This window comes from Brienomyrus brachyistius, chromosome 5, assembly GCF_023856365.1.
Source record: "Brienomyrus brachyistius isolate T26 chromosome 5, BBRACH_0.4, whole genome shotgun sequence".
Lineage (NCBI taxonomy): Eukaryota > Metazoa > Chordata > Actinopteri > Osteoglossiformes > Mormyridae > Brienomyrus > Brienomyrus brachyistius.
The window spans coordinates 8,117,098-8,137,776 of NC_064537.1; the positions used below are offsets into that span (position 1 = coordinate 8,117,098).

General features: G+C 46.1%; 1 protein-coding gene and 1 non-coding gene across 2 annotated transcripts; one reads left to right on the top strand and one right to left on the bottom strand.

Annotated features, from left to right (window-relative positions):
• The first annotated feature begins 5,274 nt into the window (after window positions 1-5,274).
• trnar-ccu (transfer RNA arginine (anticodon CCU)) lies at window positions 5,275-5,347 on the top strand. The gene has a single exon. It is a non-coding gene; the product is annotated as a tRNA-Arg (tRNA).
• A 9,395-nt stretch (window positions 5,348-14,742) lies between these two features.
• On the bottom strand, window positions 14,743-20,517 carry desi1a (desumoylating isopeptidase 1a). Its single transcript, XM_049014094.1, has 6 exons — window positions 20,153-20,517; window positions 19,740-19,761; window positions 19,589-19,658; window positions 18,765-18,874; window positions 18,538-18,660; window positions 14,743-17,916 (listed from the first exon to the last, which is right to left on the bottom strand). The coding sequence occupies exons 1-6, from the start codon at window positions 20,241-20,243 to the stop codon at window positions 17,823-17,825; spliced, it is 510 nt and encodes a 169-aa protein (XP_048870051.1). The 5' UTR covers window positions 20,244-20,517; the 3' UTR covers window positions 14,743-17,822.
• Between the last annotated feature and the right edge of the window lie 162 nt (window positions 20,518-20,679).

Genomic DNA, 20,679 nt, shown 5'->3' on the forward strand with positions numbered 1-20,679 from the left:
TTGTCATTTGCATAATTGTGCTGTTTTTTTTTCCTGGGGAAATTTTATTTCAAAGTCACTTCTGTGTAACGGCATGAACAGCATTGATAAACAAAACGCAAGCTGGATAAATACATTTATGCTTCAGTGGAAACATTTGAACACATAATTTTCATGTCATGTAGTGGTTATACAGATATTTATTCATATTAATGGGGGACCTGACAGGTCTGCAAAAACTTAATTATGTAATTAAACTTTTATTGTATAGGAAGTCATTATGTATAAGGTTTACTGCAAACTTGGGGCCTTTGCTGCCCCAGAGAATCTCCACCCCCTTATTGCGCCATGCACACAACCCTGATGCACTTAGATTGGATGGATGGATTGATGGATGCATGGATTGATGGATGCATGGATGGATGGATGGATGGATGGATGCACAATGTGGGAAGTACATCCTGGCCAGGGTGTTCCTTGTCTTCCAGGGATGGGCTCCAGGCTCCCTGTGATTCTGTGCTAGATAAAGTAAAGTTGCATGGATAGATGGATGGACGGATGATGGATGGATGGATTTAAGGATATAGGAAGTACAAATGTACAGATTTTCTAGAATTGACAGTAGGATGCTTGCTGGAAAGTATTGCATGGTTGTTTAGTACCTAGAGACTGTGTCAGTGACAAAGGCCAAAGTGACTCTCAGTGACGTGGACGGCCTTGCGGGGCCCTGCACAGCACCTGTTTCTCTGTCACTGAGAGTCGTGACGTTGGTGGTCACCCAACAACCTCCCGTTGCTCCTGTCGGGTTGGAGAGGAAGCGAGAGTATTTCTGGGAAAACCACCATATGGAATCCGAGGAGCAACATGAAACGGGGGAAGACATGGCTGTAGTTTGAAGCGGGCGACACCCCCATCTCACACATTAATGATCTTCCCACAGTCATTAGCCACGTAAGGATCATCTACAGGCACAGAGTGCTATGTCACAGCACAGTAATGAGGCCGGAGCCCTCCAACGGTGCTAATGATGCATGGGGAAATGGCTCTGCCGTGACTCCGGAATGTTCCACAGCAACAAACTAGATGCTCTGGTCCGGCAAGGTCCTGAACAGCTCTGGCCCTTTGCCAGGGGAAGGGGGAGAGCATTCTAGCATTGATGGAAGGAAGATTTAATAGATAAAAAAAACTCCCACCCTGCTTCGCCCTCCCCCATCCATGTCCTTACTCATCAACATCTGCGTTTCCAGCTCCCAGGGCGAGTGCTGGTCGTAGGGGGGGAGTCAAACGAACAAAGTCAGCAGAAAGAATGAAAGGAGACAATGTGGTGGTAGTGTAGGCTAGTGGTCCAAAGCCTGGAAATGTCAACTGCTGCTGTATCCTTGAGACAGCCAGTTGACCTCGACAGCATTGGCGAAGGTCCCGCTTTATAAATGGTTCAAGAGTAAAACTGTCTACTGTAGACTGTCCTTGACCGAGTCATGCAAGGCAAAGAGAGAAAGTGTGAAAGGATTTATTTCTTAATCAAAATGAGGAGGGCAGCAACGAAAGTGAGAGGATCTATTTTTTTTGTGTCTCGAAAAAAACGATTACAAGTCTGCCGGAGCTCAGCACTGGATGAGGCAGAAGGCCGAGTGATAAAAGGCACTTCGACATTCGGCTGTGAAAAGTGAAATATGAATTGCAAATGTCCTCGTGCCCCTCAGAGCAGTAAAGAGCAGATCGGCTTGTCCGCCACTCTTTACCTCGTTCAGCGGCAGAATCAGAGGACTGATAGCAGGAAGATGAGGCGTCAGCTCTGAGGGATTCTGGAGATGCGTAACCTTTAAGGCAACCTAGACCCTAACCCTAACCCTAACAGTGGGGCTATGCCTATGGCCAGGGTTCGATTTAATATTAGGGTTACAGATCTGATTTCCTTTTTAATTAGCATAATGGCTAGTTCTGAAAGAAACCCTCCGACATGCAAACTCCTCACACACCACAGACTCAGAATGTGAGCTGCATCGTTATTCAGCCCCTGTGCCACCCTTAAAGCTAAATATCTTCTCTTGTATACATAAAGGGAAAGTTCTAAGATATGACGAACAATCTCATGGGACTGTTTAATGTAAAGAAATGACAAAATGGGGAATGTTCTTGTGTATTTATTTAAAAAAAAAAACATTATGATAATATTAACCGATATATAAGAATAAGTTATGGATTTGTTTTTCAGATTGTTTAGTTTGATAAAGTTTGAAGGAAAAACAAACAAGAATAGGAAAAGAAAGCAAAATCTGCGTGAGCCAAATTAATTAGTAGTCAACTACAAAATCTGAGTTAATTTGGCAAAAAGATGTAGAGAGCATGAAGTATAGCGACGGCTGTTTGCAGCTCAGTCCAGGTGTCACATCTGTGCGTTTACAGGAAAGACAGTGAAAACAATTCAACTTTAATTAAGTCTTTTCCTGTTCCCAACATAAAATGATGTGTTTTGTTGACTCCTGGCTGGCTGGTGGGAAGGGAGACGCCTTCTCAGCCCCCACAGCTGATGCCTTTGAGATCCTGCGTGCTGAACAGCATGGGGGCCTTCGTCCTGTTAGCGGGCTGTTCTTTTTCCTCAGGTCTGGGCACATGATGTGGGATTTTTAACTCACAGCAGGATGCCACCCAAAGAGAAACACGGCACACTGAAGGCCCCTATGACTCAATGTGCCCCCCGCCCCCCCCAGACGATATTTACGCTGCATCTGTGTCGTCACATCCAGCTTCAGGGAAAATAAACTGCCAACAAATATTATGGGGATTTGTGATTGGCCAGCAGATATGTAAATGGTAACTATGGAAACATAAAGGACGAATTAGATAAGTATGTGACAGATAAGTATGTGATGAGATTTGGGACTTGTCAGTTTTGATTGTATAACATTGGTGATGACATGTATTGTTTTTACTTGATGTTCTGCAAATATTTTTTCTCTCTAATTGCTGTGATTAATTTTACTGTAATTATTGTTTTCTATGTATACATATGGTGAAACTAGACTTTTGAAATGGTGATATTGTGATGCTCTCCATTAAATTAATTAATCAGGCAACACTACACATACATAAAGCATAAACTTCCATTTACACTTGACCTATAAGAAATTCAAATATGGATATAAGTTACTTTGTTTTGTTATTTGATGCCTCCCTCCTGACTGCCAATCAACTCCTCGATTCCAGCTCCTGTCTTCATTTTGTTAGGCTGAGAAACAAGAGGGCGGAGCCTGTGGAGTAAAGGGGCCAATACAAATGCACATACACTATATAGACAAAAGTATTTGGCACCTGGCCATTACACCTGCAGGATCCAGTTCTAAATCCATTCCATTCTAAATCTAAAGTCATCACAATGGATTTGGTCGCCCCTTTGCAGCTATAAGAGCTGCCACTCTTCTGGGAAGCATGTTGGAAGCATAGAATTGTCCAAAATGTCTTGATATGCATATGGAAATTCCTTAGTTCCTTGGGGGGACCAACTCCGTATTGATGCCTGTGGTGTTAGAAAGGAATGTCATAAAAGTTCCTGCAGGTGTAATACCCAGGTGTCCTAATATTTTTGTCCATATAGTGTATGTGTCCAGCTGGTGCCTCCTTTTGGAAGTTTGGAGGTTCAACTGTTAATTCCATCCCAAATGAAAGGTGTATGAAAGTCCTGAAAAGTCCTTTGAAGTGTTCAGGTTTTCTGGTGCCTGTGCAAATAATCTAATAAAAGTCCATTCTTTGTCAATGCAATCATGACGACAGGTTATATAATCTATGTGTCACGTCCTGCCCGCCACGTCTACCTGAGCCTTCTGTCTACTCCTCGTTGTGGCCTTAATAAGCCACCTGTTATTCATTTGTCTTGTCTCTTGTTCCTATCCCTGGTGTTAATCACTCCCAGCTGCCTCTCGTTAACTCCCTCATTAGTCCAGTATATAAGTGCTTCCCAGTCCCGTGTTGCCCAGTCCAGTCATTGATATCATACCTTCCTGTTGCCTGTGCCCTCTCTAATTTCCAGTCCTCCCATTTTGATTCCTCAAGGCCCAGTTAATTTCCATACCCTGTTCCTTTAAATTCAAATATACCCCTTCTGTTTTGATACAACGCCAGTCCTTCGTCCCTCAAGGCACGACAATATGTGCATTAAAGGTATTTAAATACCTTTGTGATCTGCCACCTTACTTTGCATCACCGTAACCAAGTCATGTACCTTGTAAAAAAACGAGTGTGGTTACGTTTTGAAGGGCACTCTAAAAACCGCGAACCAGCTCTGTTAGATGTAGCGTGTGACGGTCTTCTGCGCCTAGATCAATACGGTGCAGCACTTTGTTCCAGAACCCCGCACAGAAGCAAGATGGGCAGTCCGACATTAAAAGCCTAGGATTTCTCCAAACCTGGAAACAATGGATTTCTTTATTTCTATATTTGGCTCCCCTGTGTGTGTCTCTCTCTCTCTCTCCGTTCATGCTCTCGTTTCTCACCATCCCTCCATCTCTTGCCCTTCTTTCATCCCCAATCCAGTCCTTTTCTCTCTCTAATTCAATGTTTCATTTCTTGCTTGTTGCTGTTTTGCAGGTCTGGCTATGTGCGATTATGATTTCCGTTAGTTACCTGTTAATCTGCTTTCATGCTCCCCGTTTCTTTGGCTTCACCTTCGACAGCTGCACTTGTGAGTCATGGAGGCTCTTGTGCATGAGCATGTGTGCGTAGAGGCGCTTGTACGTGTGTGGCGGTATTTGTGTTCCATGACGTGTGGCTGTCGTATTTTTCTGGTTTGCATCACCTCACCACAAACACATCTTTACATTTCATCCGACAGCTCTGTTATCATCGGCCAACACTTGCATCTAAATCTATACTCTTAAATAACCAACCCCCATGCCCCCCTCAAACTTCTAAAAATACTACGACTGCATTTTTATTTCTGTTGTTTTGATGCCTTAGAAATGAAAACGCGGAGCAGATGTCTTTGCTCAGCTTGGGACTTCAATTGGGTTGAAGTGGGAGTGACTCAGTATTCATGAGTCCCGTCGGTAGCAGAAACGCTGATGTCTGCCACCTGAGGCTCGGTCTGAATGGCACAGACCGTGACTCGCACCCAGTCAGAAAGTTTTGTTTAATTTTGTTTCCATTTTTGAGCTGTAGTCTGCCTTCTGGAGTAAGACTCCACTTCGGTCTGCAGTGAGCTGAAGGAAACAGTGTGTGTCTGAAAGCTCATTCCTACATAGTATGTACTGAATTTTGTCAGATGCCTACTACTCAATTGTCAATATAGCAAACCACCTAGCCCCAGTGGCCTAATGGATAAGGCACTGGCCTCCTAAGTCAGGGACTGTGGGTTCGAGTCTCATCTGGGGTGGACATTTAGGGAGCAACCTGTGGCTCTATGGTCTCTGTGGATGTGCTCAGATGGCTGCTGGTTTGAGTCCAACCTTGGTGCATTTTGCTGGTCCTTAACACCCAGCTCTGTGTCTGCCTTTTATAGCCAGCATGGTCTCACCTACAGAGAGTAAGTTTGGGGAGGCATAAAAAAGAATTTCAATCAAAGTATAATTATAGTTATATTTAATAATTATAAATAGTATGTATGCACTTGGAAACGCTGCAGTCACTCTCTTGCATACTACTTGACCCCATGTTTACAGATGACATAGCTTGACCCCAGCAAAAAACCTGAAAACTATCAATTGACAAAAATACATATTGGAGTCGACTTGTGTGACTGATCATTGTTTACTATTTAAATTTGTAGAGAGGCCGCACTTTCTCTACCATCTTGACAGAAATTTCTGAGCGAGGCATGTTCCTTGTCCCTGGTTGCAGCTCCAGTGGGCTTGTGGGATAGCGTGATGTTTATTGGTTGCTCACATTGGAGTTTTGCGGAATGTAGTATGTCATCCGGGTTCCATTCACCTACTGCCTCATCCATACTGAGGATTCAGACATACTGCATATTTCACGTACTACATTTCGCCTGCTACACAGCAAACGAGTATGCAATTTCAGACACGCCCTAAGTGAGGGAGAAACATTTGTTGGGTGGAAACAGATGGGAAAAGTGAATGCAATCTGTGAAAGGAATTAAACAGGAGACTCAGAAGCATCTGTGAAGATGGCAGAATAAGAAGCCAACTGCTGACCTGTGGGTTAGTGGCTCCAGTGGCAGGAGGAACCCTTGGGCCGGGGAGAGGGAACAATGCATCATTTTCATAAAATTAATGGAAACAAACAATGATTATTTATGAGTTCTGGACAGGTAACAGCATGGTGCATTGAAGGTCATCTCTGAGAAGTAAACATAGCAGGAGATTTGATACGAGCAAGGGAACGCCAGCGTACTTTATGGGACGCTGCACGGTAACAAGGTTAGCTTGGATGTTAGCATCGGGACAACCAGCTGTGCCCCAAGAGAAAATGGCTGGAAATCAACAACCTTTGACCTCTCTGTGCAGCTACAAGTTTCTGGCTCAGGTGAATAACCAAAGTGTCGCTGTCATGCTTCAAAAAGAGACTTTGTCTCTTCCTTTCCGGAGACCTGGACATTCATTGTTCAACACCATGCACACTTCGCAAACTTTACGGTGGTGAGTATTGTTGATATTGTGCATGATATACAGGAACCAATACTGGGCACTGGGTCTTTGTGCACAAACCATGATACCAGAGATACGCAAGACAATAGATGCAACATGAAGTGCGAAATACAAAACAGGTTTGCAAGACTGTGCTTACGGGCCTTGGGGGGGTTTGGATAAAAGTGGTCGCCACATAAATAAATAAACGACGTCTTCTTTGGGGAGGGACAATCTAAATGAGGAATGGGGGAGGTGAGGAGGTAGAGAGAAAAAGAGCAGAAGGAAATTAAAAGGGAAGAGAAAGTGAAAGGAAAGGGGGGGTACTGGTGGCTCTGCTGAGTGGGGAGTGCCTTAAGCAGCTGAGGAGGGCGAAATAAGACCGGACTGAAGTACCAGGTCATGCCCACATGGGAGATATAGGTGAAAAATTGACAAAACGTTAAATTCTTATGCAAATCAGCATCCTGCACCATAAAAATGTTATTAAAACCAGGCACTGGCCCGTTTTCACATACAGTACATAAAATGACCGTGTTTTACATATATACTGTATATCTGGCAGCTTACATTTACAGAGGTCAACGAAAAAATTAGGTCTATGAGCCAATCCCGGGGTAGTGCGGAGACTCACGGGCACATCTGAGCCAATCACAATGAGCGCAGAGACTCAGGGGTATGTCTGAGCCAATCACAACGAGCGTGGAGACTCACTGGTCCCTCTGCAGGTCCTATATGGCTCAGAGCCAGCTCTGTGACAGGAGACATTTTTTTGACCTTCCAGCGAATGGATGCATAATCAGTTTTAAGCTGGGACAAAACTACAATGTGCTGTGTACTATTATAGGCAGTCCTATGTACACAAGTATGACTGAAGAAACGGATTAAGGCCGGCTATGTGTAGCAGCCCACTGAGGAACACTAACACGCCAATACACTGAAGGTTGTGAGGGAGGGGAGGGTTCCCAGGTCAAAGGGGGACCGAGATGTTGTCCTGGAGGGAGGTTAGCGCTGCTGGGATCTGGGTCACAGATGAAGCCAGGTTCTCGCAGGTTGGGGATGGTCCTCAGCGGAGAGGACTGCGGATCACAGCAGATGTGATGAGGAGGGATCCTCACACTCGACTGATCCTATGGAACTATTGCAGCAGATAGTCATCCCAGAGCAAAGCGTTCTCCGGGCGATGCCGGGTCACTCTCTGCGGCGCTGACCAGACCAGTCTCGGAGCTGAGGGGGACCCGGCGTAGAGAAATAGCCCTCATGCAGCCTGGTGCGAGCTCATGTTGCAATATAGGCCATCCACCCCCGCACATCCAGGGGGGGATTTGGGGGACCCAGGGCTCACGTCAGCATGGACACTCAGGTTTTGCCGATTTAACGAGCCGTTCCATTTTTCTCGAGGTCTAAACATGTTCTGGGGCCTCAAGCTACAGCCTTGGACATGAATCTGCGCCCTGGAAGCATCTAAAACAATAACTCCACACATAACACTGTTACGTCACCTCAAGCTTCTGATATGCCACCAAAGCAATGACTCGTGCATTTGGAGTTCAAGCTCTCCAGGCAGCTGAAATGGTCTCATTTGCTGGTTCAGTGTTTTTACATGCTGTTTGGTGCCTTTTGCAGTATTTCCCTCTGGGGACCCATAAAGTCTACAATACCATGTACCAAGCTGTAGTATTTTACATAGCATGTGAAATACTGCATTTGCTTTTAATACTGAAGTACAGCAGCCCTGATTACTTATACTGACTTGTAAGTAATTTTAAGAAACACATCTGAGAAGTAAATACCTGTAAAATTTCTCCAAATCGCCCATATTCTGTGAGTGTGTCTCCCTTGCAATTGGTTGGCATGCAGTACGGCATTTAGCCAGGCCTCTGCTTTATGACTTCTGCTCTGTAATCGATAAATAGTTATGGGAGATGGATGGACTTATACATTTTGTCACAGTCAGACTGAAAATGCTTTCTTGCTTTTTCTCACGCGTTTCCTTAGAATCACATGCAAACTGAGGGTCCTTGTTCGGATGTAAAAGGTCAATTTTTCCCAAGTATTAGATCAGCATTCATGTATTTCATAGCTGCTGAGAAATTGCAGGTAGAATTTTATTTTGCCGACACGGGTGTTTACATTCGCTGGGCCAAAGTGGCTATGCACAGACTTATATTCACGCACTCAGAGAACGTGAAACTGCAGAAATATCTGATGATATTCAGGAGCAACGTCAGGGCTGCTATGAGGGCCAGTGCTGTTCGTTTGCTCTCCGCTATCTGTGGTCCTCATCAGCTCATCACTCTCCTCTCGTTTATCTCAGAGGACGCACCCTCCACACCTGGACATTGCTGTGCATCTGTCCACAGAGATTCCTGATCCCATAGAAGTCAACGGCGGGGGTGGGGGGGCAGTTTAAGAGATCCGTGTCAAGAACTGAAGAAGACTTAGCTGGCACAGGAGAGCTGGATCGTTTAAGAGACTGAAGAGGAACGTCAATTCCAGCAGAAGAAGATAGGTGAATGTAAGTGGGAGTGAAAAGTTAGGGAAGAACTCTAATAGAAGTTGAGGGGGCTGCCTGAACTTTGCTGCACCTGGAGGGAGGAGGATAACATTAAGTGATGCCGTAGATGCATCAGGAAGAGGAAAGGAGCAGCCAAACACTCTCAGTCTCCTAGATGATTCCTTTCATGTCTCTCTCCAGAAAGACTCCCTTCCCTCTATGAATTCAAATTCAGTTCGACCAATCAGTTTCTGCGAGAGTGTCCTGCTGACTTTTCAGTTCACTTTGATTGGCCCAAGACATCATCAAAACGAAGGAGTGGAACCTTGGTACTCTACCTTAACCCGGTCCTCGGGGGACCCCCCCCAGACAGCCCACACTTTTCTCCATCCCAGCTCCCTGCCAAACAGTCCAGGAAAAACGTGGACTGTCTGACGGTCCCCGAGGACCGGGCTTGAGAAACACCACTCTACCTCATTTAATGCAAGTAGTAGCCTGGGGATTTCCGAAGAAATCTGCCAACCGATGGAAAAGGTTAGATGTCTCCCTCAGAGCAGATACCCCTCGGGGAGGTCATGCATACAGCACGGGATCTTAAATTTTATATCAGTGATCTCAGATTAATCACCTATGACTTATCATGATTTATTATTGATCAAACTCACTTTGTGATTGGTCGGTGATTAACTATGATTGTCTATTATTCATGATGATCTGACTACTCTGTGAAACACTATTATTCATCACGAGCAGGCTGTAGATCATTCTCTGCTTCTGGGGTCCAGATCAGACTTCCTGTCTTGCGAGCAGACAGGAAGCCCATATTCATTAGCAGGCTTACGCATTACACACTTGCCATTCCTCGCTCTCCTTCAATCGGCCGCGTGAAAGGAAAGGAGGTCCTGACAGCCGTTCCGAGCATCTAATCAACACGACCTTGCAACAGCAGCAGTTTCGCTAATTATTCCATTTAATTAGGTCTACGAGCAGCCATGTGCTCAGCAGAATAGCTCCACCTCTCTGGGACTCCTCCGTTCATGTGTGCCAATGTGCTATTTGCCCTCCTGTCTGTCAGCGCCTCTCCTGCTCGCCTGGTCAATATGGCCGATGCTTTTCCAGGCCTGTGAGCTGAAGTGACCTCCCTACCGCTCTTTCACGCTCCGCTGGGTGCCCTGTGTGGCACGGGGCTCTTAACTAATTCCCTCCGAGTAGAATGGATGAATGTTTTTCTCCCTCGCTGAGCACCTTCTCATTCACAATATCCTGTCCCACCACCCCGCTCCTCCCCCAGTGACCAGCACGTGTCTGCAATCCAATGTCCTTCATACCGCGGGCCAAACGAAACCCACCTAGAGTTGGCACTCCTGCATCGAGCAACGTTTGAGTATCATACAAGTGCACATCTATACCGTAAAATACGGCCTTGCCTAACCGCTCAAGTGAGCCTAGTGCCAATGAGTTCAGTCCACAGTCCTGCAGATTAGATGGCAGATTCACGGGCCGTAAGGGTCTGAGGTGGACTGTGACTGAGTTGCGTCCCTTCACTTGGTGGAAAACGGACTTGATGTGCTCCCATTTCTCCCAGTGTCTCCAGTAGCGCCGGTGCCCACAGATCCATTTTGCATCATACATTTCTGTGCTGCTCAGAATCCATGAAACTGATCCCATGTCCTACATGTACAAGTGCATATGCAGAATTAAACAATCGAGATTAACATAACTGACCCTCTTTCTGAAAATTAGTGTGCAAGCTCCTCATTGGCTCCCTGCCAGCTACTAGCAGCTTGTGAGCCTCGCATTCGCAACCACTGCACTGGGAAGAGGACGAGGGTCACACACTGCCTCCCGCTTTCTCGGCCTTTCCGGAATGTTCCTGGCCAGAACTCGAACCACGGGCCGGAAGGGGAATCTGATCTCATCAGGACTCAGCAGCAGTCCCAGTGCCTGATGAACTGACTGATGCCGCAAAATTCACCTTCGTCTCTTTCTATACTACTTTTCCCTTCCGTTTGAAGATTCACATTTCTGCTGTACATCTGTGATAGAGGGATTTGCAGAGAGAAAGGTTTAAACCCCCCCCCCCCCCCCCCGCTGGGTCAGCAGCACCTCAGAAGCTTCCCACTGCAGTCGGCTGTCACCTGCTTCACCTGCAAATGTCACGTTTTGTCACGCAAAGGTCGACCGTCACATTCACTGGGCGGGTGGGCGGCACCGGAGTCAGCCGCAGGACATGCGGCTGTGCAGGACTTCAGCGGAGCGGGCGTCAGATGATGTGACGAGGTCCTCACATTCCCCCAGAGTGCGGCCCCAGTCCAGCCGACTGCCGGCTCAGCCCAACGCAGGGTGGAGCTTTGCTCATGAACCCCGTGGAGATGCTGGAGGAGATGAGACCGGCTTCTCGGCGCCTAGTGATCATCCTCACCCCGCCTGATTTTCCGGATTCTCTCCTCAATGCTGCTCTCCCTCTATAAATACCCAAAATATCTTCATGTGTATCTCTAACATTATCCTTTTCAAATCTCTGCTGATAATGACTATCCTGTACGTCTTTTTTTTATTTATTTATTTTTAAATATTGCTTAAAAATGGTTTATAACTTCTGTTGAGGTACAACTGAGAAGTGATGGGAAAGAAAACTGATTGCTGAAAAGGATGAGTTGATGGGGGGGGGGGCTGATTTATCACACTGAGGATGAATAGTCAAAAGCAGAAAAGCGATAAAGAAAGCAAAGCTAGAGGCGCCAATACAAGCACAACCAGGGACGATCAGACGCAAGGCAGGCAAACGGTGTGCTGCAGTTAAGCTGCGGGGAATGAGCCAGCCAACCTCCAAATGACTCCAACGCCCCTGCTAACTACTGACAGCCACATTCCACAGTCATATAAATGACAGTAAAACTTATACCTGCAGTAAATCACTCCATATTATCAGTGGTGGATCCAGAAAGTAAAAATCCAGACCAAGATTTCGTTTCAACCAAGCCCTGGAGCATGAAGAGTCACAGTCACAGAGTACGATGCTGGTTGGTTGAAACTAAATCTTGGTCTGGATTTTTACTTCCTGGCCCCGCACTGTCCACCTCTCCTTATTAGTGAAATTTAAACTCTCCTTAAATAGATTTTAACATGACCAAAACAAATACGCAATCACATAAAATACACATGGAAATAAATGAAAATCTAAAAATACAATGTAACCAGTAAAAATCGTAATCAAACAGCAGCTCTCAAGGTCTTTGATCTGTGCCGCTACCCTGAATATTGTCCACTGCTTGTCTTTTGTACAACCCTAACTCACATTAAAAGCTACTGCTAGTCTGTCTCAGCTGTATTCATCTCCTGATTCAGTCATGTTCCCTCCCCCCACTGGAAACAGTCCACAGAAAACTGCTTCAGGAGCTAGCTGGAGTTCACCGGGCCCCCTTCCAGAACAATACCCGCGCTGCTTTCGTTCACGTGCCCCTCCCAGTTTTCCCAGGGGGCACTTTTTGCGCTTCATTTTTCCCGTACATGTACATTTGGGACACTCAGGAAGGGCCGCGGTTAGCGATGCGATTTGGGGCAGGCGGCCCACACACGCACTCACAGAGATGTGTATTATCTTCTGCCCAGTCTGAATCGCAAACGCATTTCTCTGTGATTGTCACACACCCCAGTGGAGAGAATTAGCCGCCTCTCCCAATTACTGCCCCCTAAAGTAGCAGAGAGCCAATTAACAGCTAAACCACAGGTAGAGTCTCTCAGGCTTCCACACATGCCAGCCTTCCTCCTCGCATCAGGACTGAAATCACTTCTAACTGAATTAAAGAGCAAGTTTCCAAAACTCACCTAATCCATTTTTGCTGCGTTTGAGATGAGACCGCCAATAACCTAAAGTTAGGCTTCCTCGTCATATGTTGCAGTGTTGGGAACCAAAACTCATTCTGTTTTAATGTCATCCAAGGAGGAAGTTTTGTTAAATTTAACAGTTAACAATAAACTCCACTGAAATTTTCTCAAAACCATATCCCGTGGACTGAGTTTTGGAAATTTGCCCTTCGATTGCTCTGAAATGCACAGAATGGTGTGGAGAAGGTGGACCACTACCTAATATCATACATTACTTCTGCCATGCCCATGATTATGGGGCTGTGGAGTGTCCTCAATGCGTGTTTTCACACATGTAACAATCTCCTTTCCTCTTGCCTGGCTTTGTGAGACCTCACCTCACACCCCAACGTTACTCTCCTCCCAGGTGGGGTTCTCACGCCGCACGTTCCACAAACAAACCGCCGACTTTTCACATGCCCCCTCCAATCAGTCGTCATCTTGGAGATATAATACTACACATTCTAGTTCTCTTATGTCTGGCGGTTAATTAAGCAGCTGGACTGAGAAGGACTGATGTTTTACTGCTGGGGGGGGGGGATGGTAGCTCGCTGGCAGGAGGGTTAAAATGTGCAGAGAAGGAGGGAGGGCTGAACATGGCAGACAGAGGCGGGGGGCAGTACGAGTAGCCCACACAGAGAAAAATAGGACGAGAGACCAGGGCTTATATAAGCTAACACTCCTTTCAACAATGGATAAGTAAAGTCAGGTGATGGGGGAGAAGATGGGTGGGGGCCTAAATGGGGCATAAAAACATAATAAGGAAAAAGAAGAAAAAGGAAGTCGGTGTGAAATTCTGGGGGCGTTTGCCGTGAAACAGAAACGGCACTGTGATTCCCGGCTTAGCGTTGCGCGATGGATATTTAATGAGATTTACGACATCGTAATTTTTTTAACACAAATGATTTTTATTACTCTGCCAAAAAAAATGACACAAAGAAATGAACGGTGACTATCCAGAGAATAGTGATGTACGTCATATTTAATACGCTGCTTCTGTTCCTCGCCCAGGTGTGGTTGTTAATTTATAAACTGTCATTAACTCTGTTATTTTAAGTAGGACCAGAGGACAGCTAGCATTTTCATCAAATATTTCAACAATACTTAAGGGTTTTAGGTCACTGCTCTTCTCAGTGGTACCACAGCAAACATCTAAAATGATGTAATATGATGCCACTGAAGAAAAGTGTCATGCGCATTTTTTAAATAAAATGAGGCACAAATGAAATGTTTCTATTCCATTAGTGCATGTCAAGCCGGACATTTAGTTGCAGTCGATTGATGTAAGGCTGGACGCTAGTGCCATCTTGTGGACAATAATATTATTGCGCTACTTATTTCACGCGCACTCATACAGCATGCGAAGGAAGGCAGGCCTCCCTTCTTTCCCAGCGCCCCCTGTGTTATGTAGGCCCCACTGCAACTCAGCATCTTTTTCCAGCTACAATCCGCACCTGTTGTTAGATGAGGGCTTTTGCTAAATAGCTTTTCATAGCTCTGGGTGCACTCACTCCCTGACCAAAGAGGCCATTTTTACCTACAACTCCGTGAGGTGGTTACAGTGTGCTGGTATGGACCTCTGACATGCCATCGACCTTACTCGCACCTGAAAGCAGAAGGCGGGACGTCGAACATCTCACCAGGCGCCCCCCACCGCATCCGCTGCCTATTTGGGCTGGTCACATGACCTACAGGCACATCCCACCACCTTGGGCCTTTGCTGCTTGTGCGCCGATGGCCCCTGCCCACCCACTGAGGCCCCCTGGAGGAACACGACCGCAACTGCGGCTCCGCCACAAAAAGCACTCTCACCAAAAATCCATTTGACGGAGTTTATTTTATCAGGTGGAAGTAGATCATGAAATAATGACAACTTACTGCATTAATCAAACAGTAAAATACACAAAATAGTTTAAAATCCATCCATGGTCTTCTTTTAACGTAGCAACTGGAATCGCAATAAAGAATTAACATTTATATTCATAATTAGTCAAGCAATACATATAACTATTATAATATATAACACTGATGATGATCACATTAATAAATGATATTAAAAAACATGTTAAAAATGGCAAGATAATTATGTATTTGTGTCAGTACAGTATTCCAGTTTACCAGATGTTGCCTATCAGTCGCGCTGTGACCACCTGCGGTGACGCATTCCTCGCTGTGATTGGCTATCTCCCCCCATCACCACGCCCCCGTGGGGGTCACATGGGAAGGCAGATGTGACAGCAATTGAATGAGGGCACCATAATCTCCCATTACTATTACTATTACTATTAGTTACCGGGACACCAGGGGAATCTGAAGGCTTCTTATTGGATAAGCCACAGATTTACACACTCATGTACGTCCCCAAAGCAGGCTTCTGACGTGGTCTTATAAACCAGCTGTATTGGAAAAATAAACTAGACCACAGCTGTTATTCAGTTCAACGTTCGAACACGTGGAAATAAATGGAACCGACTCCGATGGATGTAGCTAATCTGATTCGGCCTCTGGGGCCAGCCTGAAAAACCTCATAACTCAAAACCAGTGACTTAACTGGGACTACACTGGGAGAAAGCATCCATCCCTGAATGCCCAGTGGGCACATTTAAACGATTCTTAATCATATGCACACCTGCTTGTACCACGAATGCATGGGATATCTGATAAATGTAACAATAAAAAGGGTACTGAAGCAGTGTTTCACAACTGCAGGGTAAGGAGGTCTCAGTCCCTTCTGTGTGTGAAGTTTGCATGCTCTCCCAATGTTTGCACAGCTTTCTATTGGCTAGTCTGCGCTCCTCTCCAAAGACACAAATTAGGGGAACTGTCTTCTCTTAATAGTCTATAATGTGAGTGTGCCTTGCGATGGACCGCCACCCCACCCAGAGAGTCCCCTGCCTCACACAGGCTTCAGGCCCACCGTGACCCTGTACCGGGGAACCGGTTACGGAAGATGGGAGTTTTCAAGGTGTTCTTTGTGTGACATTTCACAAACCTTCCACACTAACCCACTTACGTCTCACACCAGGACGCTGCCCACGCTCAGCTGGAATCGCGAGAAGGCACTGAACTCTGGACGGACGCGGTTAAGCCGACGGCGTAAAAACAGCAGGGACAAGCTGACAATCCAACTTTTATTCTCTATGAAAGGAGACAGGTGATCGGAAATCATCAGAAAACCTTTGTCCGGCGGTGGAGACCGAGAAGCTAAGATTGCTTTCAAGATAATGAAATCCGAGTGGGATGATGAAACCAAACTCAGACTAAGCAATCGTGCCGTCACAGGATGCTGGTGTGTCGGGTACCAGTCCACCGCATGCTGCCTCCCACAGTCCAACAAGAGGAACACTTGTAGCCCAAAGGCTAATTCTGTGAGCGTACTGCTGCACAATGCCAGCTTCTCACAGATTATTTCAAGTTGTATTCGCCTTTATGCCAAAGATACTTCTGTTTACTTTTCCAATTGTTTTTTTAAATGTAATTCCTTGCACATCATACTTTATACTGGTCAAATTATTACACAACATTTTGTAAAGGACACTTTTGGTCACGACTTTTGGTCGCGTTTTAAGTCTTTCCGACAAACTCTGCATTGCTACTAGTGAATTGTAGTCATATCAGATTTGGCAATCAACATTTACTCTGAATTGAAAAGCAAATTAAACCTATAAAAGACAGATTTGGCATGAAACACAGCTGCCCACAACCTTTCATATAAAAATGGAGGATTCTGATGTAGAAAAAGGGCCCTAAAATGCTTGTCTTTAAATCAGGGTCATTGAGTGACTTTAATAAATAATCTGACCGTTTTCTAGAAGCATGCCTGTAGACAAGAACTGCAGCCAATGTGTAGCCGATGCCAGGAAGCACCGGCCGCGAGGCAGGGGACAAATTGGACAGGGTGCCAATTTAAAAGATTATCTATATTACTGCTGCCTCGGACGGCTAGAGACGCCGTAAACGGCCAGCAGGTGGCGACGAGTGACTGGGCCACAGCCACTCTTCCTTCCAGGTCTGTTCCCCTCCACGCCTATCTGTGACACGTACAAAAGGTGCCCGGTTCGTTTCGTCCGCAGACCACCGGCCGCTGCGGATTGCAGGAGAGGGCGGAGCCCAACGCGCAGCCCGGCACTGGACCTCCAAGCACAGCACGCTTGCAGATACGGTACGTTTTGTATAAGAAGGACAAGAACAACGTGTGTTTGTAACGGCGCTGTAATGCAGAAGTCGTTTACAGTAATGTGTGTGAGGGTCTGCGATGCTGAGTGTTTCTTAAGATAGATTAGAATAAGGAAATGACAGTAATGATATAAATACATGCCCCCCCCCCCAAATACCCCCAGGAGAGGTCTGCAGCTCTGCTCCCAATGGTACCCCGTGGTTCCCAAGGTTTGCTCCTTGCTAATCCTGAGCCTACCGCCAAGCAAAGGTATACGATGACATTCAAAAGGTCTGTGTGACATAAGAAGGCCACGGTTTCAAGAAGCTGGACTAAGGAGTGAGACTTCAGCCGGAGATTTAGAGTGAGCCCCCACACTCCCCACCCCATGTAGCTGGTGTCTGGTCAATGTACCCCTGAACCCCTGCCCCCCACCCCACCCCACCCCAATATGTGTCCACAGTCACAGAAATCAAAGGCCAGACTGGTTTAACACCGTGAATGTGCCACGTACTGCATATTCACAACTGTGTTATAATGTTAAAAAAATGATTTTAGGCGGTGGGCTCTCCAAAGATCAGAGCGAGAAGCTGAAGTCTAAGCTGGCGTGAGACAGGGAGTTTGCTGGTACGAGGAGACCACAAAGAGAGTCACCAGGTGCAGGGCTGCAGAGCTCTCAGGAGCCCGAGACTCGTCCTGTGTTATACATATCACTCCGGAAGCAGGGACACGGTCTGGGACTCTATCTCTGGCTGTCTTGTCCGTTGATCACATTTCCCCCTGGGGGGGCAATGGTGATGGAATCCAATAGGGGACGCAGAGCCTGACCGAAGGGCCTGAGGGGTGAAGAAGGATGGGTCACAGGTCCACAGGCATCTCCTCAAAGAATGCCAATCGGGCACAGTACGGGACACCTAAAGCCCTCACAGGTCCACAGGCATCTCCTCAAAGAATGCCAATCGGGCACAGTACGGGACACCTAAAGCCCTCACAGGCCCCTCTGACACACTGTCATTAGAGTAACAGCCCATAACATTCACAGAAACACACAAACGCTCCTAGTACAAATTAGTAATATATAAATAAATACTCATTGTTAGAGGATGCCAACTACAGTGCATTTACTTGTACGATATTCCCAATAAACTTGGGAAAAGCACTTAAGGAAACACTTTGGATATAGAAAAGTGTGTCTATATAAAATGTATACTAGTAATATGTGTGTTATTATTTTCAATACTATTGCACTGTGAACAATAGAAAAAGGTTCAATCAGTACCTAATTTCCATTGAACTCTTTTTAAACTCATTGTGTCCTTGTTTTCATACTGAATGTTCAAGTCAACGTCTACTACTGTAATCTTAAGTAAAAGCAGGTGACCTCTTAGGTGCCCCGTGAAATCAGCCTTTCTCTGCAGCGTCTGCTAAATCAATTCAGCCGACGGGTGGGGACTCACGTGGAGAGGACCTCAGACGGCAGGTCTGTGATGTACGCAGGGATTTTGCGGCCTGTCAGGAACTGCGCCACCTCGTTGGTAAAGGTGTTGCAGTTGTGCTCAAACAGTCGATACCTGTCCGCTCTTGCGTGGGGGAAACAGGAGCACTTACAAAAAGTTGCATGCAAAGTTTCCTTTGACATGTGCACTTGGATATCCAGCAGGACCTGCCCAGACCAGTATCTCACCTGTACGTAGATTCCCCCAGTGAGGACAGGTACTCCATAAAAATTTCCTCAGTCACCTCTGTGCTGCCCAGATCCACAATAGTGTTGGGCTCTCCCAAAAGCGTTCCACCCTAAAACAAAGCATCAATACTGAATATTCACACTAAAGCAGCCTTACACCTAAGGTGAATCTCAATTTACATACTTGACCATACTTGTGTTCTCGCCTATCAGTATTGCGTCATCTTCCATTGCCGAAAACCAGTTCCAATACGTACAATATGCCAAAGATAAATCTGTCTACTTTTCCAATTGTGTTTTTCATAATTCCTACTAGTCAACTTATTATACAACATTTTGTAAAGGACACTTTTATAAGACAAGTATAAGACAGTTAAAAAAAAGAATCCCCGGATGTTTGCTCCGCCCCCAAATACCAAGGATACATCGGCTGCATCCTCGCCTAACGAGACCAATCCCACAATTCACTGCGCCCCAAGTGCTTAGGAGGCAAGGTAGTCAAACGGGTCAAGACCGCAAGCGCGGTCTTCGCCTTCTTTGTATTGAGATTCACTGCTATTCCCGGTAACCATAAACATATCCCAGAATGCACCGCGCAAGAGGCATGGAACAGTTTGTACGGCATGTAGTAATGATTTATTCATCTACATTTAAAATGTTTGTAATATTATTTTTCCCCGAAACATTATTCATAACCAAACACAAAACGCAGAGATTATCTTGCTGGTGGTAATTATTCCAAGTCTTGTGCTCAAGATGGTTTTACTTCTAAGTACAAGCCAAGCCGACGGTTTGAAGATGTTTCAAATCCCTCTTGAAATTACCGGCGAGCATCCTGTTATTCCTTCTCCTCCGAAGAAGAACTCCTCTCCGTAGACCACGATGGAGGTGTGCCTGCAAAAGGGAAACCAAAGTCAGCCCTTCACCAGTCACATCTTAGCGTTTCTGGACAGTTAAGGGTTAACGAAGGCCTACCATATCCCGTCGAGCTGTTTTCCTGCGGAATAAAAACACAGAGAGATATTAAAGCGCCTCAGCTACGAGCTTTTATAATCCCCCACTAAGTACCTATATGCCCGGCGACACGGTAAAATGGCTGCACAGCCTTCATTTAACCGCTGCCAGATAACCGAGCCGATGACAGCGGCCATCTGACAGATAAATCTGATCGTAAACATGACATAATAAACGATTGATCGTGGTGTTTTTCTAGTCGTAACCCAAAAACAAGACTAGCGACACTAGCAACAGCATCTGTTAAGATCTGGGTGTTTATAAACTGTCATAACCTTGTATATGTAAATATAAAGAATGCATCATGGCGAAAGTGAATCTCGACCCGGTTTGGACACCTGTCGCAGCCCGTCGTATTGCCCGCCACCTCTTACCCAGCATGATGGGGCTGAGCTGGCGCGCCATGCCCCTGGACAGGTCGTAGATGTACAGCTTCACGGCGTACGTCGCGTTAGGCTGGTCCATTGCGTCCAGCCGAAATGCTCCAAGCCCTCGGTACGGCTTTAAAAACGGCAGCCCCGGCTGTAATGAGGTGCCTCGTAACGCGACCCTGCAGGAAATATCAGCGCAGGGATTTAAATGCAAACGTCCTTCTACCACAGGACAAAAGCGAAACTGGGTTGACTGTGCGGTGACAGGCACGGTGTCTGCGGAGATTAGCGGAAGAGCTGCGCGATGCTGTGTCACCGTGACTCACAAGCTCCAAACACACAGGGAAGAAGCCCGGTAGCTCACTGGAGGCGCAAAAAGCCACCCGGCGGATCTTTTCGTGCAATTGCGTCATTGCTTAGCGAATAGGGTTATATTCCATACCCAGCAAGCCGGTTCAGTGCACAATAAACAGGAAAATTAAAATTCATCTTTAAATAAGGTGGGGGGTCAAATACGAAGTGCAAGGATT